At 48.3% G+C, this 24,647-nt stretch overlaps 1 protein-coding gene and 1 long non-coding RNA gene across 2 annotated transcripts; one reads left to right on the top strand and one right to left on the bottom strand.

Moving 5' to 3' along the window:
* Positions 1-423: 423 nt before the first annotated feature.
* Positions 424-8,314, bottom strand: LOC120919560. The gene is made up of 3 exons (XR_005744591.1): positions 8,201-8,314; positions 3,133-3,257; positions 424-593 (listed from the first exon to the last, which is right to left on the bottom strand). It is a non-coding gene; the product is annotated as an uncharacterized LOC120919560 (long non-coding RNA).
* Positions 8,315-8,389: 75 nt separating this feature from the next.
* Positions 8,390-24,100, top strand: PSMD12 (proteasome 26S subunit, non-ATPase 12). Its single transcript, XM_040331765.1, has 11 exons — positions 8,390-8,575; positions 10,379-10,438; positions 11,971-12,099; positions 13,747-13,854; positions 14,018-14,122; positions 14,531-14,680; positions 15,074-15,208; positions 17,920-18,032; positions 18,244-18,418; positions 20,639-20,716; positions 23,655-24,100. The coding sequence occupies exons 1-11, from the start codon at positions 8,471-8,473 to the stop codon at positions 23,862-23,864; spliced, it is 1,368 nt and encodes a 455-aa protein (XP_040187699.1). The 5' UTR covers positions 8,390-8,470; the 3' UTR covers positions 23,865-24,100.
* The last annotated feature ends 547 nt before the right edge of the window (positions 24,101-24,647 follow it).

Here is a 24,647-nt window from a genome sequence, read left to right as displayed (position 1 = left end):
TTACTATAAAACTGCACCGTGGTGAGGAGCAATGATCTCTATGTGAAGAAATATGGGGGATGTCATTCCTGGCCAACCTCTGAAAAATGCTAGATGCCTGGCTTCCCTTTGTGAATTTGAGTCACAAAGGGCTGACTTTTATATGATAAAACTGTATTTGTCACAAAAATGTACAAACTGTGTTTTTTATTTTTTTTAGCTTGCACAAGTGCAAATGTCCCTTTTGTGGAACTACAACTCTCAGCGTGTCTTAGCACCCCTTTGTAACCACTACCTTCCTCCGTCATCAGAAGCCAAAGCTGATTGGTCCAGCGTGTAGCTCTGAGACATGACTCCCTATATGTTCATCCCTGGTTAGGTACAGCATGTGTATTCTTTAACATCAAAGCAACCCCCCCCCCCCCCCCCCCCCCTGTTTCTCTACTCCAGGCGAGAGGAGTGCGGTGACATCCTCGACTCTTGTAAGTTATCGCCTGGACCCCCGAAATGTTTTCATCATTTGTAAATAATTCAGCCATAATTACCGCTGGAATACCTTGTTGTGCCTTAATTGCCTCTCTGACATTCTTTCTTGTGTCGGTTCTCATTAGCAGCTGCGAGGTGAGAGGGAGAAATTCTAATTAACAGTCAGACGCTGAATAATGCCCCTTAAAGCATGGAAATCGCATTCTCCGCACGCTGCCCCTTCTCCGGGGCTTTCAAAATACAAACCTTTGATCTGCGATTTTTTCCTTCCAGGGCAAAGCAAATGGTTCCTAATGCATTTTTTATTTTATTTTACTATTTTTTTTTCTATTTCTTTTTTTATTTTACTATTTTAAAATTGTTTCTATTTTTATTTTATTTTACTATTTGAAAAAAAATTATATTTCTTTTTTTATTTTACTATTTTTAATTTTTTTTTCTATTTATTTTTTCTCTTATCTTTTTATTTTTTCTATTTTTTTTTATTTTTTATTTTTTTATGGTTAAACTAGATGGACTTGTGTCTTTTTTCAACCTAACTATGTTACTAAATGTACCGTATTTTCTGGCTTATAAGACGACTTTTTGGATGCAAAAAAATGCATCCAAAGTCGGGGGTCGTCTTATATGCCGGTGACAGTCTCCGTCTGCTGCGAGCGTCCATGATTTAAAAGCCGCTCCTATCTCCTCAGACTGTCCTGTGATAGGTGGAACACAAATTTTCCCAGCAGCGCCTCTGTTCTGTGTTCCTCCTATCACAGATGCCTTCTCATCCTTGGACGAGAGGACGTCCGTGATAGGCGGACATAACACAGGTCCAATGGCGGGACTGGGCGTGACTGCGAGCGGAGCCGAGCCTAGCCGAGTACACAGTACACTCGGCTATGTGTATATCCGAGGCGCTCGCTCCTCTTCCCCTCACAGACAGCGGGGATCGGCGTAAAACATTTCCCCCTGATTTTAAGGGGAAAAAAGTGTGTGTTATACACCGATAAATACGGTAGTTCTGTGGGAGGGGGGGGGGGGGGGTTTGCCTGAGAAAACAAATTCCTCTTCCTGTAAAGTCCCTTCAGTTAAGACAGTGATCCGACTTTGGAGGCGACTGCCATTGAAATAAATGGGTACAAGTTGCCTACAAGTCGGATTGAAGTAGTACAGGAACCTTTTCTGAAGTCCTCTGATGACGGGGAACAGTCAGTGAAGTCGAGTCTAGTGTGAGCGGTTCTCCAGGATAATCTGAGTCTACCTTAGTATGAGCAGGGATAATGGGAGTCTAGTCTAGTGTGAGTAGGTCCTCACTAGACTAGACTTCCACTAGGACCTGAGGACCTACTCACACTCGACTAGTCTCCTATTATCCCAGAGGACCTGCTCACACTCGACTAGTCTCCTATTATCCCCAAGGAACCACTCACACTCGACTAGTCTCCTATTATCCCCAAGGAACCACTCACACTCGACTAGTCTCCTATTATCCCCAAGGAACCACTCACACTCGACTAGTCTCCTATTATCCCCGAGGAACCGCTCACACTAGACCCAACCTTCCATTAGGAACCGCTCACACTAGACTAGACTTCCACTAGGACCTGAGGACCTGCTCACACTCGACTAGTCTCCTATTATCCCCGAGGACCTACTCACACTCGACTAGTCTCTTATTATCCCAGAGGACCTGCTCACTTCGACTAGTCTCCTATTATCCCCGAGGACCTACTCACACTCGACTAGTCTCTTATTATCCCAGAGGACCTGCTCACTTCGACTAGTCTCCTATTATCCCAGAGGACCTGCTCACACTCGACTAGTCTCCTATTATCCCCCAGGAACCACTCACACTAGACCCAACCTTCCATTAGGAACCGCTCACACTAGACTAGACTTCTATGAGGACCAGAGGACCTACTCACACTCGACTAGTCTCCTATTATCCCAGACGACCTACTTACACTCGATTAGTCTCCTATTATCCCAGAGGAACCGCTCACACTAGACCCAACCTTCCATTAGGAACCGCTCACACTAGATTAGACTTCTACGAGGACCAGAGGACCTACTCACACTAGACTAGACTCCCATTATCCCTGCTCATACTAAGGTAGACTCAGATTATCCTGGAGAACCGCTCACACTAGACTTGACTTCTGACTTCCATTAGGACCTGCTCACACTTGATTAGACCTCCATTTTTCCTTGAGGAACTGCTCATACTAGACCCAACTTTCACTAGGACTTTAGGGACCTACTCACACTAGACTAGACTCCCATTATCCCTGAGGAACCACTCACACTAGACTAGACTTCCATTAGGACCTAAGGGACCTACTCACACTAGACTAGACTTCCGTTATCTCTAAAGCCCTGTTCACACTAGAATAGACTCATTATTTCTGAGGAATAATGAGTCCCTATAGTAACCCACGGTTACCTATAGTAAGCTATACTAACCCACAGGTAGCCTATAATAACCCACAGTTACCTTTAACAGTCTATAGCAACCCACAGTTTCCTATGGTAAGCTATACTAAACCAAAGATGCCGATAGTGACTTATAGACACCCACAGGTAGCCTATAGTAACCCACAGTTTAAATCTAATAATAAAAAAACAGAGCAGTGTCAGATGTAACTTTTTTCTCTCTTTTATATATATAAAGTATAGAATTACCGACAGCGTGCTGGAAGAAGCGAGGGATTCTCTTCCTGTCCAGAACGTATTTCCTGTAGCCCCAATAACACGACCTCTTCCTGGAGAATTGGCGCAGATAACATCTATTGTTCTGATCCATCTTCCTGGAGAGTAAACAAATCCTGCAATGAGAAATGGCCCCATCCAGAGAGCGGTCTGTCCAGACAGGATTACAGAAAACACGACCCGTCCTAAATACGTTTACATCCCCGAGGATCTGGTCACACGAGACTAGTCTCCCATTATCCCTGAGGACCTGGTCACACAAGACTAGTCTCCCATTATCCCTGAGGACCTGGTCACACAAGACTAGTCTCCCATTATCCCTGAGGACCTGGTCACACAAGACTAGTCTCCCATTATCCCTGAAGCCCTGCTCATACTAAAGTAGACTCCCATTATCCCCGAGGATCTGGTCACACTAGACTAGTCTCCCATTATCCCTGAGGACCTACTCACACTAGACTAGTCTCTCATTATCCCCGAGGACTTGGTCACACTAGACTAGTCTCCCATTATCCCTGAGGACCTGGTCACACTAGACTAGTCTCCCATTATCCCTGAGGACCTGGTCACACTAGACTAGTCTCTCATTATCCCTGAGGACCTGGTCACACTAGACTAGTCTCCTATTATCCCTGAGGACCTGGTCACACTAGACTAGTCTCCCATTATCCCTGAGAACCTGGTCACACTAGACTAGTCTCTCATTATCCCTGAGGACCTGGTCACACTAGACTAGTCTCCTATTATCCCCGAGGACCTGGTCACACTAGACTATTCTCCTATTATCCCTGAGGACCTGGTCACATTAGACTATTCTCCTATTATCCCTGAGGACCTGGTCACACTAGACTAGTCTCCTATTATCCCAGAGGACCTGGTCACACTAGACTAGTCTCCCATTATCCCAGAGGACCTGGTCACACTAGACTAGTCTCCCATTATCCCAGAGGACCTGGTCACACTAGACTAGTCTCCTATTATCCCTGAGGACCTGGTCACACTAGACTAGTCTCCCATTATCCCTGGGGACCTGGTCACACTAGACTAGTCTCCCATTACCCCCGAGGACCTGGTCACACTAGACTAGTCTCCTATTATGCCTGAGGACCTGGTCACACTAGACTATTCTCCTATTATCCCTGGGGACCTGGTCACACTTGACTAGTCTCCCATTATCCCTGAGGACCTGGTCACACTAGACTAGTCTCCCATTATCCCTGAGGACCTGGTCACACTAGACTAGTCTCCTATTATCCCTGAGGACCTGGTCACACTAGACTAGTCTCCCATTACCCCCGAGGACCTGGTCACACTAGACTAGTCTCCTATTATCGCTGAGGACCTGGTCACACTAGACTATTCTCCTATTATCCCTGAGGACCTGGTCACACTAGACTATTCTCCTATTATCCCTGGGGACCTGGTCACACTTGACTAGTCTCCCATTATCCCTGAGGACCTGGTCACACGAGACTAGTCTCCCATTATCCCTGAGGACCTGGTCACACCAGACTAGTTTCCTATTATCCCTGAGGACCTGGTCACACGAGACTAGTCTCCCATTATCCCTGAGGACCTGGTCACACTAGACTAGTCTCCCATTATCCCTGAGGACCTGGTCACACGAGACTAGTCTCCCATTATCCCTGAGGACCTGGTCACACGAGACTAGTCTCCCATTATCCCTGAGGACCTGGTCACACTAGACTAGTCTCCCATTACCCCCGAGGACCTGGTCACACTAGACTAGTTTCCTATTATCCCTGAGGACCTGGTCACACTAGACTAGTCTCCCATTATCCCTGAGGACCTGGTCACACTAGACTAGTCTCCTATTATCCCTGAGGACCTGGTCACACTAGACTAGTCTCCTATTATCCCTGAGGAGAGGACCTGGTCACACTAGACTAGTCTCCCATTATCCCTGAGGACCTGGTCACACTAGACTAGTCTCCCATTATCCCTGAGGACCTGGTCACACTAGACTAGTCTCCTATTATCCCTGAGGACCTGGTCACACTAGACTATTCTCCTATTATCCCTGGGGACCTGGTCACACTAGACTAGTCTCCCATTATCCCTGAGGACCTGGTCACACAGTCTCCTATTATCCCTGAGGACCTGGTCACACTAGACTAGTCTCCCATTACCCCCGAGGACCTGGTCACACTAGACTAGTCTCCTATTATCGCTGAGGACCTGGTCACACTAGACTATTCTCCTATTATCCCTGAGGACCTGGTCACACTAGACTATTCTCCTATTATCCCTGGGGACCTGGTCACACTTGACTAGTCTCCCATTATCCCTGAGGACCTGGTCACACTAGACTAGTCTCCCATTACCCCCGAGGACCTGGTCACACTAGACTAGTCTCCTATTATCCCTGAGGACCTGGTCACACTAGACTAGTCTCCCATTATCCCTGAGGACCTGGTCACACTAGACTAGTCTCCTATTATCCCTGAGGACCTGGTCACACTAGACTAGTCTCCTATTATCCCTGAGGACCTGGTCACACTAGACTAGTCTCCCATTATCCCTGAGGACCTGGTCACACTAGACTAGTCTCCCATTATCCCTGAGGACCTGGTCACACTAGACTAGTCTCCTATTATCCCTGAGGACCTGGTCACACTAGACTAGTCTCCTATTATCCCTGGGGACCTGGTCACACTAGACTAGTCTCCCATTATCCCTGCTCATACTAAGGTAAACTCAGGTTATGCTGGAGAAGCGCTCACACTAGACTCGACTTCCGACTTCCATTAGGACCTGCTCACACTAGACTAGACCTTCATTATCCTTAAGGAACTGCTCATACTAGACCCAACTTAAACTAGGACCTAAGGGACCTACTCACACTAGACTAGTCTCCCATTATCCCTGAGGAACCGCTCACACTAGACTAGACTTCCATTAGGACCTACTCACACTAGACTAGACTTCCGTTATCTCTGAAGCCCTGTTCACACTAGAATAGACTCATTATTCCTGAGGAATAATGAGTCCCTATAGTAACCCACGGTTACCTATAGTAAGCTTTAGTAACCCACAGTTACCTTTAACAGTCTATAGCAACCCACAGTTTCCTATGGTAAGCTATACTAAGCCAAAGATGCCGATAGTGACTTATAGACACCCACAGGTAGCCTATAGTAACCCACAGTTTCCTATGGTAGGCTATACTAACTCACAGTAATTTACAGTAACCCACAGTTACCCATGGGAGTCTATAGTACCCACAGTAGCCTTTAGCAACTCATAGTGATCTACAGTAACTCACAGTTACCGATAAAAAAAACACAAGATACCCATAGTAGCCTATAGTAAACCAAAGTTACCTACAGAAACCTACAGTTACCCATAATAACCCGTAGCTAACAATAGAAGCCTATAGTAACCCACAGTTACTTATGGTAGGCAATATTAATCCACAGTTAGCCATATTAGCCTACAGTAACCCACACATACCACTAATGACTGACAGTTACCTATAGTAAACCATAATAATCCACGGTTACCCATAGCAGCCTACAGTAACCCACATTTTTATATGGTAAACTATACTAACGCACAGTTACCCATAGTAACCCACAGTTACCCATAGGAGTTTATAGTAACCCACAGTAGCCTTTAGTACCCCCATAGTGATCTAAAGTTACCCTCAGTTACCTAAAGGAAACCCAAAGTTACCAATAGCAGCCCAAAGCAACCCATATTAACCCATGGTTACCTATAGTAAGCTATGCTAACCCACAGGTATCCTATAGTAACCCACAGTTACCCATAGCAGCCTAGAGCAACCCCACAGTTTCCAATGGTAAGTTTTACCTACGCACAGTTACCCAGAGGAGTCTATAGTAACTCATAGTAGTCTAAGGAGCCCACAGTTACCTATTAAAACCCATAGTAACCCTTAGTTACCTATAGAAACTCAAAGTAGCCTATAGTAACCCACAGTTTCCTATGGTAGGCTATACTAACACACAGTTACCGATAGGAGTCTATAGTAACCCACAGTCACCCATATTACCCACGGGTTACCTATAGTAATCCACAAATACCCAGAGTTACCCACGAGTCGCTTAAAGTGACCCACAGCTTATAATAATCTATAATATCTTCTAGCAACCGACAGTTTCCTATGGTAAGCGATACTAACGCACAGTTGCCCATAAGAGTAAATAGTAACCCACAGTAGCCTTTAGTACCCCATAGTGATCTAAAGTTACCCACAGTTACCTATAGAAACCCAAAGTTACCAAAAGCAGTCCAAAGCAACCCATATTAACCCAAGGCTACCTATAGTAAGCTATGCTAACCCACAGGTAGCCTATAGTAACTCACAGCAGCCTATAGCAACCCACAGTTCCCTATGGTAAGTAATACCTATGCCTAGTTTCCCATAGTAACCCACAGTTACCCATAGGAGTCTATAGTAACCCACAGTTCCCTATGGTAAGTAACAACTATGCACAGGAGTCTATAGTAACCCATAGTAGTCTAAGGAGCCCACAGTTACCTATTAAAACCCATAGTAACCCTTAGTTACCTATAGAAACTCACAGTAGCCTATAGTAACCCACAGCTTCCTATGGTAGGCTATACTAACACACAGTTACCTATAGTAACCCACAGTTACCTATAGTAAGCCACAGTTACCGATAGGAGTCTATAGTAACCCACAGTTACCCATATTACCCACAGCTTACCTATAGTAAGCCATACTAATCCACAGATACCCAGAGTAACCCACGGGTTGCTTAAAGTGACCCACAGCTTATAATAATCTATAATATCTTCTAGCAACCCACAGTTTCCTATGGTAAGCGATACTAACGCACAGTTACCGATGGGAGTCTATAGTAACCCACATTTTCCAATGGTAGGCTATACTAACACACAGTTACCTATAGTAAGCCATACTAATACACAGCTACCCAGAGTAACCTATAATGACCTATACTATCTTATAGTAGCCCATAGTTACTCATAGTAGCCACAATAAACTATAATATCCTATAGTAGCCTATAGTACATCATCATCACATGAGGAGACCCCACTGACAGGACATCTCTCTCAGTCTTCCCCTCACACACCCCTCCCTCAGGACATTGTCACTTTTTTTCCCTCGTTGTTAATAAAGATTGTTGACAGAAATCGTTCAGTCACTCAGAGGGGTCCTTCTTTGCCCGGAAGTGACGTCGGTGCGGGCTGTCTTTCTCAGTGCCTGTCTTCCCCCCCCCCTGCTCTCCATTGTCATCCCCCGGGCTCAGTTGTGTCAGTCGGTGTCGCCGTTTTTTCGCCATGGCAGACGACCGGGATCTTACCGAGGGACGCATCGTCAAGATGGAGGTGGACTACAGCGCCACTGTGGACCAGCGGCTGCCTGAGTGCGAGAAGCTGGCGGCGGTGAGTCACTCCAGCCCGGGGATTGTAGGCCACACATGGCTCAGGCTGCCTGTCAGGGGGTACTACAAGGCCCAGCGTGTGCTGTGTGGTAGGAGGGGGTGTGCTGGGGGCTGTAGTACTCCTCCTGGGCTGGATACCAGCAGAATTCCGGGGGTGGGTGAGGGGTTAGACCCTCTGACACCCACACCCAGCATTTCATAGACAGGAAGTGAGTGGAATCTCCTCAATGGGTGTCACGGCAACAGGAAGTGAGGGAAAATCTCTGCAATGGGTGTCACAGGGAGCGAGGGGAGATTTCTGCAATGGGTGTCACAGGAAGCGAGGGGAGATTTCTGCAATGGGTGTCACAGGAAGCGAGGGGAGATCTCCGCGATGGGTGTCACGGGGACAGGAAGTGAGGGGAGATCTCTGCGATGGGTGTCACGGGGAGGGGAAGCGAGGGGGGGATCTCCCCGATGGGTGTCACGGGGAGGGGAAGCGAGGGGGGGATCTCCCGCGATGGGTGTCACGGGGAGGGGAAGTGAGGGGAGATCTCCGCGATGGGTGTCACAGGGACAGGAAGTGAGGGGAGATCTCCGCGATGGGTGTCACGGGGAGGGGAAGCGAGGGGGGGGATCTCCCCGATTGGGGTCACGGGGAGGGGAAGCGAGGGGGGGGGGATCTCCCGCGATGGGTGTCACGGGGAGGGGAAGCGAGGGGGGATCTCCCCGATGGCGTCACAGGCAGTTACAGTGCATCAGGAAAGTATTCACAGCGCTTCACTTTTTCCACACTTTGTTATGTTACAGCCTTTTTCCAAAATGGATTCAATTCATTATTTTCCTCAAATTTCTACAAACAATTCCCAATAATGACAAACTGAGAGAAGTTTGTTTGCAATCTTTGCAAATTTATTAAAAACAAAAAAGGGGAAAAAACATGAGTGTCACAGGCTCCTCCCATGAGTACATGAGTGTCAGGCTCCTCCCATGAGTGTCACAGGCTCCTCCCATGAGTACATGAGTGTCGCAGGCTCCTCCCATGAGTACATGAGTGTCACAGGCTCCCCCCATGAGTACATGAGTGTCACAGGCTCCTCCCCATGAGTACATGAGTGTCACAGGCTCCTCCCCATGAGTACATGAGTGTCACAGGCTCCTCCCCATGAGTACATGAGTGTCACAGGCTCCTCCCCATGAGTACATGAGTGTCACAGGCTCCTCCCCATGAGTACATGAGTGTCACAGGCTCCTCCCCATGAGTACATGAGTGTCACAGGCTCCTCCCCATGAGTACATGAGTGTCACAGGCTCCTCCCCATGAGTACATGAGTGTCACAGGCTCCTCCCCATGAGTACATGAGTGTCACAGGCTCCTCCCCATGAGTACATGAGTGTCACAGGCTCCTCCCCATGAGTACATGAGTGTCACAGGCTCCTCCCCATGAGTACATGAGTGTCACAGGCTCCTCCCCATGAGTACATGAGTGTCACAGGCTCCTCCCCATGAGTACATGGTATCAGAGGTGGGCGGAGTGTAGTTTGAGCTGGTCTCTGGAGGGGGCGGAGTATAGTTGGAAGAGGTCTTTGGGGGGCGGAGTGTAGTTGGAGGCAGTCTCTGGAGGAGGGGCGGAGTGTAGTTGGAGGCAGTCTCTGGAGGAGGGGCGGAGTGTAGTTGGAGGCAGTCTCTTGCGGGGTGGAGTGTAGTTGGAGGCGGTCTCTGGGGGGTGGAGTGTAGTTGGAGGCGGTCTCTGGGGCAGGTTATTGCTGTGTAGTCTTACATCCTCCTGTCCTGTATATAATAATTGTTTTCTTCATCTTACAGGAGGGAAAGCTCCAGGAGGTGGTGGAGACGTTGCTGTCCCTGGAGAAGCAGACCCGGACGGTGAGTGCCGGTCATACCGCTGCCGTGTCCTTCCCGTGCTGGATAATGGACGGTCCTTTATCACAGAATGATGAGCTGACACTGTCGGGGGTTATTTACTAAAACTGCATGGTGCCAAATCTGGGGCAGCTCTTCATGGGAACCAATCAGTTTCCAGGGTTTATTGTCAAAGCTGAACAAGCTGAAGTGAGAACCCGCTACTAGCAAGGAGGACCTAATAAAGGGGGTCCAACCCGCTACCAGCAAGGGGGACCTAATAAAGGGGGTCCAACCCACTACTAGCAAGGGAGACCTAATAAAGGGGGTCCAACCCGCGACCAGCAAGGGGGACCTAATAAAGGGGGTCCAACCCACTACTAGCAAGGGGGACCTAATAAAGGAGGTCCAACCCGCTACTAGCAAGGGGGACCTAATAAAGGGGGTCCAACCCGCTACCAGCAAGGGGGACCTAATAAAGGGGGTCCAACCCACTACTAGCAAGGGGGACCTAATAAAGGAGGTCCAACCCGCTACTAGCAAGGGGGAGCTAATAAAGGGGGTCCAACCCGCTACCAGCAAGGGGGACCTAATAAAGGAGGTCCAACCCGCTACTAGCAAGGGGGACCTAATAAAGGGGGTCCAACCCGCTACTGGCAAGGGGGACTAATAAAGGGGGTCCAACCCACTACTAGCAAGGGGGACCTAATAAAGGGGGTCCAACCCACTACTAGCAAGGGGGACCTAATAAAGGGGGTCCAACCCACTACTAGCAAGGGGGACCTAATAAAGGGGATCCAACCCACTACTAGCAAGGGGGACCTAATAAAGGGGGTCCAACCCGCTACTAGCAAGGAGAAGCTAATAAAGAGGGTCCAACCCGCTACTAGCAAGGGGGACCTAATAAAGGGGGTCCAACCCGCTACTGGCAAGGGGGACCTAATAAAGGGGGTCCAACCCACTACTAGCAAGGGGGACCTAATAAAGGGGGTCCAACCCGCTACTAGCAAGGAGAAGCTAATAAAGAGGGTCCAACCCCCTACTAGCAAGGAGGACCTAATAAAGGGGGTCCAACCCGCTACCAGCAAGGGGGACCTAATAAAGGAGGTCCAACCCGCTACTAGCAAGGGGGACCTAATAAAGGGGGTCCAACCCGCTACTGGCAAGGGGGACCTAATAAAGGGGATCCAACCCACTACTAGCAAGGGGGACCTAATAAAGGGGGTCCAACCCGCTACTAGCAAGGAGAAGCTAATAAAGAGGGTCCAACCCGCTACTAGCAAGGGGGACCTAATAAAGGGGGTCCAACCCACTACTAGCAAGGGGGACCTAATAAAGGGGGTCCAACCCACTACTAGCAAGGGGGAACTAATAATTTGGTTGCTGAGTGTATGTCGGGAAGATCACTGGACACGCTTCCTCTGGTTCAGCCGTTGAGTGGAAGTGCGGTGGGGGGAGGGGAGGAGTAGCTATATCCTGGGATGTAGTAGCACTCGCTGTATTATTTTGTTCCTCTTGTCCTTCTTCCTATAAAGCCGATGTTTTGTGTTCTGCAGGCGTCTGACATGGTGTCCACCTCCCGTATCCTGGTGGCCATCGTGAAGATGTGTTATGAAGCCAAGGATTGGGACTCGCTGAACGAGAATATCTCACATCTGTCCAAGAGGAGGAGTCAGCTAAAACAGGTCAGGTGACAACGTCCACATATCTCCCCTCCCCCAGATTTCCTATAGTCCCCCCCCCCCCCCCCCCCCAATCTGATCCCTTATTCTCAGTGTACTTCAGTGCAAATTACCCGGCTCGCTGTCCTTATTAACAACTTCAGCCCCAGAAGATTTACCCCCCCCCCACTTCATGACCAGGGTATTTTTTTGCTATTCAGCACTATGCTACTTTAACTGGCAACTGCGCAGTCATACAACGTTGTATTTACACAAAAAGAGCTCTTTAAAAAAAAATGTTTAAATAAATAAATAAATAAAAATATATATATATATATATATATATATATATATATATATATATATATTTTTTAAACATACTGTTCGCAGTCGGTATGACTGATCACCTCCTCATCAGTCATATGATGATTCTGTATTGCACTGGTGGTCACGTAATCACAACTGTTATGAATGTAACCCATTCATGGCAATACAAAACATTGCAGTTACTTTCATTTTCACTGTCTTTTTTTTATTCATCAGACTAGTTCAATGTCACTATGGTACTCTGGGGCAGTCATCATTTAATTGTATTTTTATATATATATATATCCCTGTCCTGGTAATGGTCGCCCAGGTTTCTCAAATAGGCAGGTTGAGGGGCTCCAGGGTTATTTAATGTGGAGGAATCTGTTTGGTCAGTTTCCTCCAAAAATTATAAAATCCACTTGGGGGCCTGGAGTTTCCATAGCGATATGGGTGGGATGGAATGTCCAATCCTGGGACTGGGTTTTGGAAACAGCCAGGAGTCTGGCTGGTTGATTGGGCAGGTGGTTCCAGAGCTTAAAGCAGTCAGGACCAGTGTTCTGGGCTCCACCCTCCCGAGGAGTCCAGGCAAGCAAGGGAGAAGCATGCATGTCTGCATGGTATAGAGAGGGCCCAAAGCTGAGAGAAGGTACAGTGATTTCTACAGGTACTTTGGTACATGGCCAAGAGGGCTGAAGTGTAAAGCCTAAGCGGCTGTATTTCTGAAGAGAGCCAGGTGGCTTGGCATTTTCGGTTGATTATTACTTTATTGCTGTAGCAACTTGAAACCCCCTGCGTGGGAATTTTGGATGGACGTTTTTCTTTCTTTTAATAAAGGTGGGTCAACAAGCCATTAAAAAGCACAACTAGCGTGGACTCTGCTCCACTGGTGTGCTCTACACAGACGCTAAACAAACCCCCATCTTACAATATGTATATATAAAAATGTTTTTTATTTACACTGATTGCGTTTACATTTATCACTGTAACGGCAATGTTTTTTTACTGTCATGAATGGGTTACATTCGTACCAGATGTGATCTGTAATTGGCTGCAGCTAATCACATGGTACAGGGTGCTGTAATTGGCCCAGGTACCCTGTGATAGCTGTGGTCCAATCAAAGCACAGGAAACTGAGCTGTTCTACATTTTAATTTATAACCGCTTTGTTGACATTGTCATCACCGTGCCACGTGTACCAGGATCCGCTTTGTCAGATCGTGGCACGGGCGCACTGCGCACCCCTAACCCCGGGACAGGCTGGTTGAGGTGCCTGTACATGATCCATCTGCCAGGCGTATAAGTACCGTGGGTGGTCAGTGTTTAAGGTCCACAGCTTACATCTGTTGTTGTGTTTTGTGACAGGCCGTGGCGAAGATGGTCCAGCAATGCTGCAAGTACGTGGAGGAGATCACAGACCTACCGATCAAGCTGCGATTAATCGATACTCTGCGGACGGTTACAGAGGGGAAGGTGAGAACTGGAAAATCATTCCACTTCTTCTTTCTCCTTTTTCTTCTTTCTCCTTCTTTCGCCTTCTTTCTCCTTCTTTTTTTTATTTTTTTTCCCGCCTTCTTCTTTCTGGTGTCTAGATGTTGAGTGTCAATAAATCCAGCACTGTGATTTGTCTCTTTAGATCTATGTAGAGATTGAGCGCGCTCGGCTGACAAAGACCCTGGCCGGTATAAAGGAACAGAACAATGACGTGGATGAGGCCGCCGCCATCTTGCAGGAGCTTCAGGTAATGAGGAGCAAAGAATACAGAAATATCCGATGATCTCTGTCACTCAGAGGATGTGTGCCGATAAATATTACATATTACATTTTCAGGCAAAATGTTTTGGTAGCATCTGTAGAAATTTATTGGTGGTATTTGATCACCTCTGGGTTGTTTTTTTTTGAGATATAAACAAAAAAGACTGAAAATTGTGGAAACAAATTATGTAAATATATATTGTATATAAACTTTTGGGTAGATTGTGACACTCGGCCCTCTTTAGAAAATTGCTTCTTAACCACTTAATTGCGACAAGATACTTTGTTTCCTAAAACGTACAAGTATCGGATAGATTGATGTGTGTGTGTGGGGGGGGGGAGGTATTACCGGGATTGGGGGTCATCCTCTGACGTTTTTCTGTTTTGGATCCAGGTGGAGACGTACGGCTCCATGGATAAGAAGGAGAAGGCAGAGTTTATTCTGGAACAGATGCGTCTTTGCCTGGCGGTGAAGGATTACATCCGAACTCAGATCATAAGCAAGAAGATCAACACCAAGTTTTTTCAGGATGACCACACCGAGGTAATGGCTGGACTTGGGGGTGACACCGGGGGGGGGTGATGTAAAATATCAATTGGCAGCTGTCTTGTTGGGGTCGTCTGTTTGTCTCTCTGTCCTGCTTTTTTGTGGATCATTATTTCTAAATGATTGGCATTGATCAACTTTAATGTTTCCTTCATCGTCTCTGCAAGGAGGGAGGGGGGGGGGGAGTGCTGTGTGGATGGAGTGGCCGGATTATCTGCATTTCCTATAATCTTTATATAGTCTGTGCGAGTCATTGCGTTCTTTATCCCTATGACCGATGAATTTATTTTTTTTCATATTTGACTTCGCTCGTTACGTTTACATGTTTGCAGTTATTTTGTGTCACATTAAAAAAATGTTAAACGTGTTCCCCTATCTGTTCCCCTGCAGGAGCTGAAGCTGAAATATTACGATCTCATGATTCAGGTGGATCAACACGAAGGTTCCTACCTCTCCATATGTAAACACTACCGGGCCATCTATGACACCCCCTGCATCCAGGCCGAGAGCGAGAAATGGCAGCAGGTGAGATGAACTCTCCCAGACATTGGGCCAGATTCAGAGAGATCGGCGCATCTTTAGCCCCCATTCACACCTAGGCGTTTTGTCGCCTGTAGTGTGACGCCGCAGCAGCCCCGAGACGCTGGAGGGATGAAAACACATTGCCCTCTATGGAGATGGTTTACATCTCCACGCCGTACGCCTGCCGCCTGAAAAAAAGTCCCGGACCTTTTTTTCAGGCGGCTTTCGGCGCTCGGCATAGGAGATGTGAACCATCTCCATAGAGGGGGTGAGGCTGCATTCACAATCGCGGAGTTTTGTCGCCGCAAATCGCGGTACAAAACGCGGCAATTTGTCGCTGCAATTCGCGGGACAAAACGCTGCGATTTTGTACGCCTAGGTGTGAATGCAGCCTTGGATAGGCGTTGCGCATCTCATATGCGCTACGCCGTCGTAACATTGAGAGACAAGTACAGTATTCACAAAGCACTTGCTCCCATATGTACGCCGGCGTAACGTAAATGAGCCGGCGTAAGCCCGCCTAATTCAAAGTAGGCAGGTAGTGGGCGTGTTGTATTAAAATGAATCGTGACCCCATGTGAATGAACCAACGAACGGCGCATGCGCGCGCATGCTCAGTATCACGTCGAACTTACTCCCTAACATATGCCGTCTCAATGCCTGTGACGTGAACGTAACCTACGCCCAGCCCCATTCACGTGCGACTTACATAAAATACAACGCTGTTCCCGCGCCCATACCTTAACATGACTTACCCCTGCTTTATGAGGGGTAAACTTACGCCGGACGTACGCCTTACGTAAACGGCGTAGCTTTATGCGACGGGCGCAAGTACGTTCGTGAATCGGTGTATCTAGGTCATTTGCATATTTGACGCGTAAATCTACGGAAGCGCCCCTTGCGGCCAGCGTAAATATGCACCCAAGATATGACAGCGTAGGAGACTTACGTCGGTCGTATCTGCTTTCCTGAATAAGCGTATAGATACGACGGCGCACATTTGGACTTACGACGGCGTATCTGGAGTCCTTTCTGAATCCGGGGCCATTGTGTGTAGGAAATCAGGACTATGCTGACTTCTCTAGGTAAAGCATGCAACATAAACATAGGGGTGTCTCTTTACAGAAGCTGGGGGTCCCAAATCTCAACTTAAAGGCTTGTTCACATCATACATGTGAGAAACCCGCGCAGAGATGTCAGTTTTCATTCACATATTTTATTTATGCACTGACTGACATCACAGCCTGTGACATCACCGATCCTCACACCTACATCCAAGACTCTTCATCAGGTTCCCCTCACATAGGCATATCCCCGTTCGTTCTTCCTCTCCTTGTCACGATCGCTGGCCACTCACTGGCGGATATCGAGGGCACACACCCGGGATTACGAAGAAACGTACAGGTACGCCCTTTTGCACACCCAAGCTATTCAGCTAACATACATCGGCATGTGGCGGTCGGGAAGCGGCTAAAGTGTGAGTTCACCTTTTACAGGAAATCTGTGAGGTGAACTTACACTGGAGCCCCTCCAGTCGCTCCCTACCGGAGTCCCGCGTTCCCCCCGCTGTCGGGCACCCGGACAATTCTTCACCTGTCTGGGTATTTGAAATTCCCGTGGCTTCATCTCCTATCTGCGCCTCTCGTACAGACAAGAAGGCGTTCTAATTGGTCAGCACCGTCACATAGATGGCACTGACCGTTCAGAATCCGTAGCCTGTTCTATCGGTGCTGCCAGGAGGATTTCTAATCCCCCGACCAGTGATGTGGCCTCCCGGTGCCTGATAGGATGGGGGATCGCGGGACTACAGTACAGCGGGGCTGGGGGGTGGAGTCCAGTGCAAGTTCACTTTACAGATGTTCTGTAAAGGTGAACTTGCCCTTTAAGTAGGCACTCTGGTTCACCTTCCTTGGCACTCACAATGCAGTTCTGGCTCCCTCTGTAGGTTGCTGTAGTATCTGCATTGTGTAGAATAATGGGGGGTGGGCAGTACTTTTCCTTGTGCAAATTCTAGGGCTGTTACTGATTAAAATTTTCGTGTTCGATTAATCATGTTTTTTTTTTTTTGTCCGACTAATTTCGATTAATTATAACGCATATACATTTTTCGGATCACCACCATATATAATCCCCACTGTAATATCCACAGACATCCCCCCCACTGTAATATGGTCCACATCTCCCCCCACTGTATAGGAAGACGGAGAAGCCGGCAGAACACGAGCAGTTGAGGCCGGGTGATGACGTCGGCACGCTGCTCTAGGGTCACCTAGGCCGTTGCCGGGTGGACCAAGATGGCCTCCGCTCCGGGAGCTAGGCAGAAGCCGCGGCCTTTCCTATGGCAGAGGCAGCAGTTGAGCTCCGGATGGCGTGGTGTGCCGATCTGCATATTATGACCCGTTCAGATCACGGATCATTTACTATCCGTTGCACGACTAGTACCGATCAAAATAATTTTGATCAATTAAGAAAATTAACAATTAATCGAGGAATTAATCTTTAATTTCCACAGCCCTAGCAAATTCAGATCTGCACATAGTCTATGCCCCGCATTTTGAAGGGTCAAAGCTGTATGATATCTTCTAGGAGATCCTTGTTATCCATTCAGTGAAAGCTTTGTTACTGCACAGTTCTTATGCTTAGAAGCTTCCTCAGGGAAGTATTGCACAGATTTTGTATTCTGATCAGAATATCTGATTTATCGTGTCTCCCAGGCTCTGAAGAGCGTTGTACTCTACGTGATTTTAGCGCCGTATGACAACGAGCAGTCTGACCTCGTCCACAGAATCAACACCGACAAGAAACTGGAGGAAATCCCCAAATACAAGTAAGTGTGAGAAGAGGTCCATTTAGACCTGTCCGGGTATCTTTCCAATTTGCGGTGACATCATTTCCTGCTTGTGTGATTGGCTCACTGATTTTTACAAGTCGGGTTTTTGGCATCCCCTGCAACAAAAATTACATTTTTAATTACACAGCGAAGATGTCTTTTCTTATCTCTTTTTATATAATGTGTGATTTGTCGCCCCCCCCCCCAGAGACCTGCTGAAGCTCTTCACCACCATGGAGCTGATGCGATGGAGCACGTTGGTCGAGGAGTACGGCAAGGAGCTGAGGGAAGGCTCGCTGGACAGCGTGGCTACCGATGTCTTCAACTGCTCTGAGGAAGGAGAAAAACACTGGAAGGACCTGAAGAACCGTGTGGTGGAGCATGTAAGTTTTTTTATCTTGGCGTGTGTGTTGTAATGTTGAGGTGCAAATTCCTTCCGCATGGCAGCAGCTGAAGACTCACACAGGAGGAGGAGATCTACTACAGGCCACTAGACTGAGCTTTGCAAGTGTCGATCCTTCAGAGCTTGGCCAACGAGGGAGAGAGCTGCTCACTTCCATCATCCAATCGTGTGTGTTTTTATTTTTTTTCTTGCATGTGATTGGATATTCTTTGCCAATTTGAAGCTTCCCCCTCATTTACTAAGCTCTGGAGCAATCGTACATGCAGATTGAACAGTCTGTCTTCAGTATATTGACCCCACAGTGATTTAGCCTGCATAATAAACGTGCCTGCGTCTGGGGCCGTTTTTGGAGAGGGCCCATATCTAAGACCTGGTTCACACCTATGCGTTTTTTTAGTGCTTTACAGAAACGCTCTACAGTCCATTTAAAAGAGAAGTACAGGGAAAGCTGGTTTGGCTGTAGATCTGAATAAAGAATGATGAGCGAAAACTAAAAGTGAATATAAAGACAGTCCATAGGGGACTGATGGCAATCAATAAAGACAGTAGATCGCCGGTGTGCAGTTCATTCTGCGCTCCTGTGACCCGTTTTCAGCAGACAGCGGGTTGAAGCCCGCTGTCGGCCAACGTCACAGAGCCAGGAAAGATCGGTATGCACCCAGATGCCTGGGCCGACACTCGGCTCAACCTCATAGCGAGCCACTGAGAGCCTGAGCTGGCCGCTCCTGCCCCTCCATAGCCCAGCACTCCAGTGAGCACGGGGGGCAGAGCAGCGAGCCACTGAGAGCCTGAGCTGGCCGCTCCTGCCCCTCCATAGCCCAGCACTCCAGTGAGCACGGGGGGCAGAGCAGCGAGCCACTGAGAGCCTGAGCTGGCCGCTCCTGCCCCTCCATAGCCCAGCACTCCAGTGAGCACGGGGGGCAGAGCTGAGAGCCTGAGTTGGCCGCTCCCGCCCCCCCATAGCCCAGGCCACTGAGAGCCTGAGTTGGCCGCTCCCGCCCCCCCCATAGCCCAGCACTCCAGTGAGCACGGGGGACAAAGCTGAGAGCCTGAGCTGGCTGCTTCCGCCCCTCCATAGCCCAGCACTCCAGTGAGCGCGGGGGCAGAGCAGAAAGTCGCTGAGAGCATGAGCCGTCCAGTTTCGCTCTTCCATAGCCCACTGCTCCAGTAAACACAGTGGGGTGCAGAGCAGTGAGTGGCTGAGAGCCTGAGCCGGCCGTTCCTGCCCCTCCACAGCCCAGTGAGCACAGGGGTCAGAGCAGAGGGCCAGTGACTACAGTGACCAGCTCTCTGCTCACGGAGCTGTGAGAATCGAGCGATCGGCGGTGTTTGATCGCTCGGTTCTCAGTGTTACAGCCAGCGGGGGGACAGATGCAGCATTGCACCGATGCATCCAGCTAGTATGATTGATTTAAAAAAAAAAAAAAAACAACAACAACCCCATACTTTTTAACATGGTTTTCTATGGAACACATTCACATCTATGCAGTTTTCGGGGACTATTTTTTTTTTTAATGCAGAATAGTACATCTTTGGTTCAATTGACTTAAATGGAGAAGCTGCATCAAAGCGTGTGTGTGTTTTTTTTTATCTGCCCAACAACAAATTGGCCATCACAAAAGCATAACAAAAATGCATCAAAAACCGTGTGTGCAAAAAGCACTGCAGAAATTGATCAAAGCTAATGGCAAAGGTGTAAACCGGACCTCACTGGGATGGGAATGACCAGACAGAATGGACGACCTCCCAGACAGGGAGGAGGTGAGGTTTGTGGTCTGGACATCTAATATAGATGAAGCAACGTAATTTTACTCGCCATCGATTAAACTTTAGATGCTGCAAAAGTACTACAAGGCTGATCTATATTCTGAAATACCTCTGTGGGGCTACAAGTCCCAGCGTGCACACATACTCCTACACATACTGAAATCCGAATACTTTTCAATGCTCAGCATTATTGCCCTTGAGGATCGGTGTATCCAGGCTGGGTCTATGTATCGGCCTTCTCCATGTCCTGACACGTCCGCTCACTGTGTGATATTTATGTCTGTCTTCTTCAGCAGTCAGTGATAGACGAGTGAGTGCCGTCGCCTCCACTAATCCTCCGGTGATGCATTGATTGTAGTGGGATGGGAGGGGCCGTCTGGCTGTCTAACGGCGTGTTGTGTCTTATTTTTTATTTATTTTTTCCTTTTTACAGAATATTCGGATCATGGCGAAGTATTACACCCGGATCACAAGGAAACGAATGGCCCAGCTTCTGGATCTCTCCATCGATGTGAGTAATCGGGAATCTGTGGGGGGGGCGACACTGCGCTACAATTGCGTGCTCGTGCAACGCTGCACCCAAATAAAATGTTGTCCTTTTTGTGTTAAAAAAAATAATAAAAAAATAGAGCTTTCTTTTGGTGGTATTTGATCACCTCTGCATAATTTTTTTTTTAAAAAAATTTGGTTGGCGCTACAAAAAAAAAAAGACGGGACAATAAAATTTTTTTATTTATATCTTACCACAAAAAACTGGGAAAACGTATTGACTTGAGTATAAGTCTAGGGCAGTGATGGCGAACCTTGGCACCCCAGATGTTTTGGAACTACATTTCCCATGATTCTCATGCACTCTGCAGTGTAGTTGAGCATCATGGGAAATGTAGTTCCAAAACATCTGGGGTGCCGAGGTTCGACCATCACTGGCCTAGGGTGTCCATCTGTATGCCTCACTTTGCTTCACTGTGTCCATGACCATGCCTCTCTGTGTCATGATTAGACTGACATTTAAAGCGGTAGTAAACCCGCTGCCGTTTTTTTTTTTTTTTTGTTTTTTTTTTTTCACACCTGAATAGCAAAAGCCATTATGAGCTAGTATGCACCGCATACTAGCTCATTATGAAATACTTGCCTTGGAATGAGGTGTGAGGAACTTACCTGGTCCACGCCGAGGGAGATGTCATCTTGCCTCGGCGTGTCTTCCGATTATCGCTGCTCCAGCGCTGTGATTGGCCGGAGCGGCGATGTCGCCATGACATGCGCGCTGGAGACTTCTTTCCGGCAAGGTCCGGCAGCTACAGTCAGCAGCGCATTGCGAGGGGAATATCTCCTAAACCTTACAAGTTTAGGAGATATTCTTTATCCCTACAGGTAAGGGCTCTTTCACATGGGCGGCCTGTTTTTTTGGCGGACCTGAACGGGCGCTCCGTGCTGCTCTATGGAGCCGTGGATGTCAGCGGTGACATCCCCGCTGACATCCGACCCGCTCTGATCCGCCAAAGTGTGATGGAGGAAAAACCTACTTTTCCATCCGTCTGGCGGATTGGGTGAACACGGACAGACCGTCCGTGTTCATCCGATTACCCCCCCCCCCCCCAATAGGGGAGAGCGGAGAAAAGTGTGCGGGGACCGCCCTGTCATCCGCTGGCTCAGCGGGGATCATCAGAGCGATCCCCGCTGAGCAAGCGGAGGTTTACGGGCGGATCATTACTGATCCACCCTGTGTGAAAGGGGCCTAAGCCTTATTATAGGCCTTATTACAGGCTTACCTGTAGGTTAGAGTGGCAGTACAGAGTTTACTACCACTTTAACATGGGCGTATATGGAAGGGGTGCCCAGCTTTGAAAAATCAGTGCCCCCCAGCCGTAGGTCCCCCAGACAACAGACTTTGCACACTTGTAGAGGAAGAGTGGGGCTATATGTGTGCCAAGTTCCGGGTCCAGGAGACCCACGATCAGCCGGGACCGAGTCCCCTAAGTCACCGGAGGAATGACCGTTTAACATTGGCGTCTAATGGAAGGGGTGTGCCCAGTTTGTGGTCCAGGGGACCTACGACCGGCCGTACCGGGTCCCCAAAGTCCGGGAGATCAGGCGCAAAAAGGCGACTCGAGTATAAGCCGAGGGGGGCATTTTCAGTACAAAAAAAATTGGTGAAAAACTCGGCTTATGAGTGTATATATGGTACATGTAATTTTTATCTACTGTTTGAGTTTCTTTTGTTATGATGGCCATAGCACTGCCATAGTCCCATCTCCTTCCTTATAAAACCTGATTTTCTGAGGTTGTCGCCTTCATTCCAGCTAGGATGTTCCCCAAACTGGTATAGGGAATGCACCTTTTCCTGGCATCTCTAAACCAGCAGTCTCAAACTGTGGTGGCCCTCCAGCTGATGCGAAACTACAAGTCCCATCATGCCTCTGCCTGTGGGAGTCATGCTTGTAAGTGTCAGCCTTGCAATCAGGGATGCACCGATATATCGGTGGCCGATACATATCTGCCGAAAACAACTGTTTTGGCGACATGCCGAAACAGCTTTAAAATTGCCGACATGGGCATCGGGGGCCCGTAAAAAAAAAAAAATGGTCGCTGGGCTGTCACGGCTCCGTCCTCTGCACGAGCCGAGTGTCGCTTCCTTCAGAGTCCTCCTGACTCGATGGGCTATTCAAAAATGGCGCCATTACGTATCTGCTTATGCGTCGCCCGGCCGAGCGGATACAAGCTTTCCCGAGCCCGGCCGGCTTCGGGCTCGGGAAAGCTCGTATTGTGGCAGGAGGTGGGGGTGGTGGGGGCAGGAGGTGATGGTGGCAGGGGGTGTGGGTGGTGTTTTAACATACAATTATAAAAAAAGAAAAGTATTTCGGTTTCGGCCTGACAGTTTTATTTTATTTCGGTTCTGAAATTTCCATTTCGGTGCACCTCTACTTGCAATGCCTCATGGGGAGGGGAGCACTGATTTTTCAAAGTCAGGCACCCCTTCCATAGACTCCCATGTTAAACGGTAATTTCTCCGGTAACTTTGGGGACTTGGTACCGGCCGGCCATAGGTCCCCTGGACCCGAAACTTGGCACACATGTAGCCCCAGTTCCCCTCTGTGCAAAGTTTGCTGTCTGGGGACCTACGGCCGGGAAGCACTGATTTTTCCAGCTTTTTGTGGTAAAATTAGGTGCCTCGGATTATATTCGGATGCGTCTATTTTGGTGTCAGTTAGTCAAACTATAAAATTCTCAGGGAAATCACCACGAACTTGTCCAGCCAGATAAGGCGGTTTTATTGTCATTACCAGCAGATAAGGAGAATGGGGGACTTGCAATAACTTTCCCTTCCATCTCCATTTCTGAGCATGTGACCACAAACAGCAGGCAGAGTTCAGACCCCATTCTGGAAGTACTAGAATGGCATTTTTTTTTTTATAAACTGTGATGGTTTTTCTGTTATTTTTTTTCCCCAGGAATCTGAGGAGTTCCTCTCTACCTTAGTGGTGAACAAAACCATTTACGCCAAAGTGGACCGCCTGGCCGGCATCATCAACTTCCAGAGGCCGAAGGACCCCAACGACCTGCTGAACGATTGGTCGCAGAAACTGAACTCTTTGATGGCGTTGGTAAACAAGACGACGCATCTTATAGCGAAGGAAGAGATGATCCACAATCTGCAGTGATAGGGGGGGGGGGAAAAGGCGTGTCACGGGAGGCGACTTCTGGCGGGGGGGGGGTGCGCTGCCATGTTGTGGGCGGGGCCCCTCCCCCAGCTTGAGCTGCTTCAGTGTATATTATGTTTTTTTTTTTTTTTTTTTTTTTTTTTTTTATTATGTTACTTTTTAAGTCTCAGAGAATTTAGGGGAATGTTTGGATAGACCTGATAATAAGAAGAATAAAATACACGTTTGTGTGAGGACTGCGATTTGTACAGTTTCTTCTCTGCAGCAGAAGGTTTATATATCGCGTTGGCGGTGAGAAGCGGAGTCCAATAAATCAATAAAACGCATCTTGTCATTTGGAGGAAGCATTGTACACACTGGTCCAAATCATTTGGTGGAGGGGGGATTATGGTGTGTGGGGGGGGGGGGGGATTATGGTGTGTGGGGGGGGGGAGGAGGATTATGGTGTGCAGAGGGGATTATGGTGTGTGTGTGGGGGGGGGGGGATTATGGTGTGGCGGGGGATTATTATTTTAAGGGGGATGTGCGGGGGATTATGGTGGGGGGGGGAGATTATGGTGTGGAGAGGGGATTATGGTGGGTGTGGAGGGGGGATTATGGTGTTGGGGGGGCAGGGGGAAAGGATTACGGTGTGGCGGGGGGATGTGTGGGGGATTATGGTGGGGGGGGGGGATTATGGTGTGGAGAGGGGATTATGGTGTGCAGAGGGGATTATCGTATATTGGGGGGGCAGGGGGAAAGGATTATGGTGTGGCGGGGGGATTATGGGCTATGTGGGGGGGG

Source organism: Rana temporaria, chromosome 12 (genome assembly GCF_905171775.1).
Source record: "Rana temporaria chromosome 12, aRanTem1.1, whole genome shotgun sequence".
Taxonomy (NCBI): domain Eukaryota; kingdom Metazoa; phylum Chordata; class Amphibia; order Anura; family Ranidae; genus Rana; species Rana temporaria.
The sequence above is the reverse complement of the archived record's forward strand: the minus strand, read 5'-3'. Positions and strand labels throughout refer to the sequence as shown.

Coding starts and splice junctions, on each gene's coding strand:
- PSMD12 (XM_040331765.1), top strand. CDS start 8,471: ATGGCAGACGACCGGGATCTTACCGAGGGACGCATCGTCAAGATGGAG. Junction 18,033..18,243: donor GAGGAAATCCCCAAATACAA/GTAAGTGTGAGA, acceptor CCCCCCCCCCAG/AGACCTGCTGAAGCTCTTCA. Junction 20,717..23,654: donor TTCTGGATCTCTCCATCGAT/GTGAGTAATCGG, acceptor TTTTTTCCCCAG/GAATCTGAGGAGTTCCTCTC.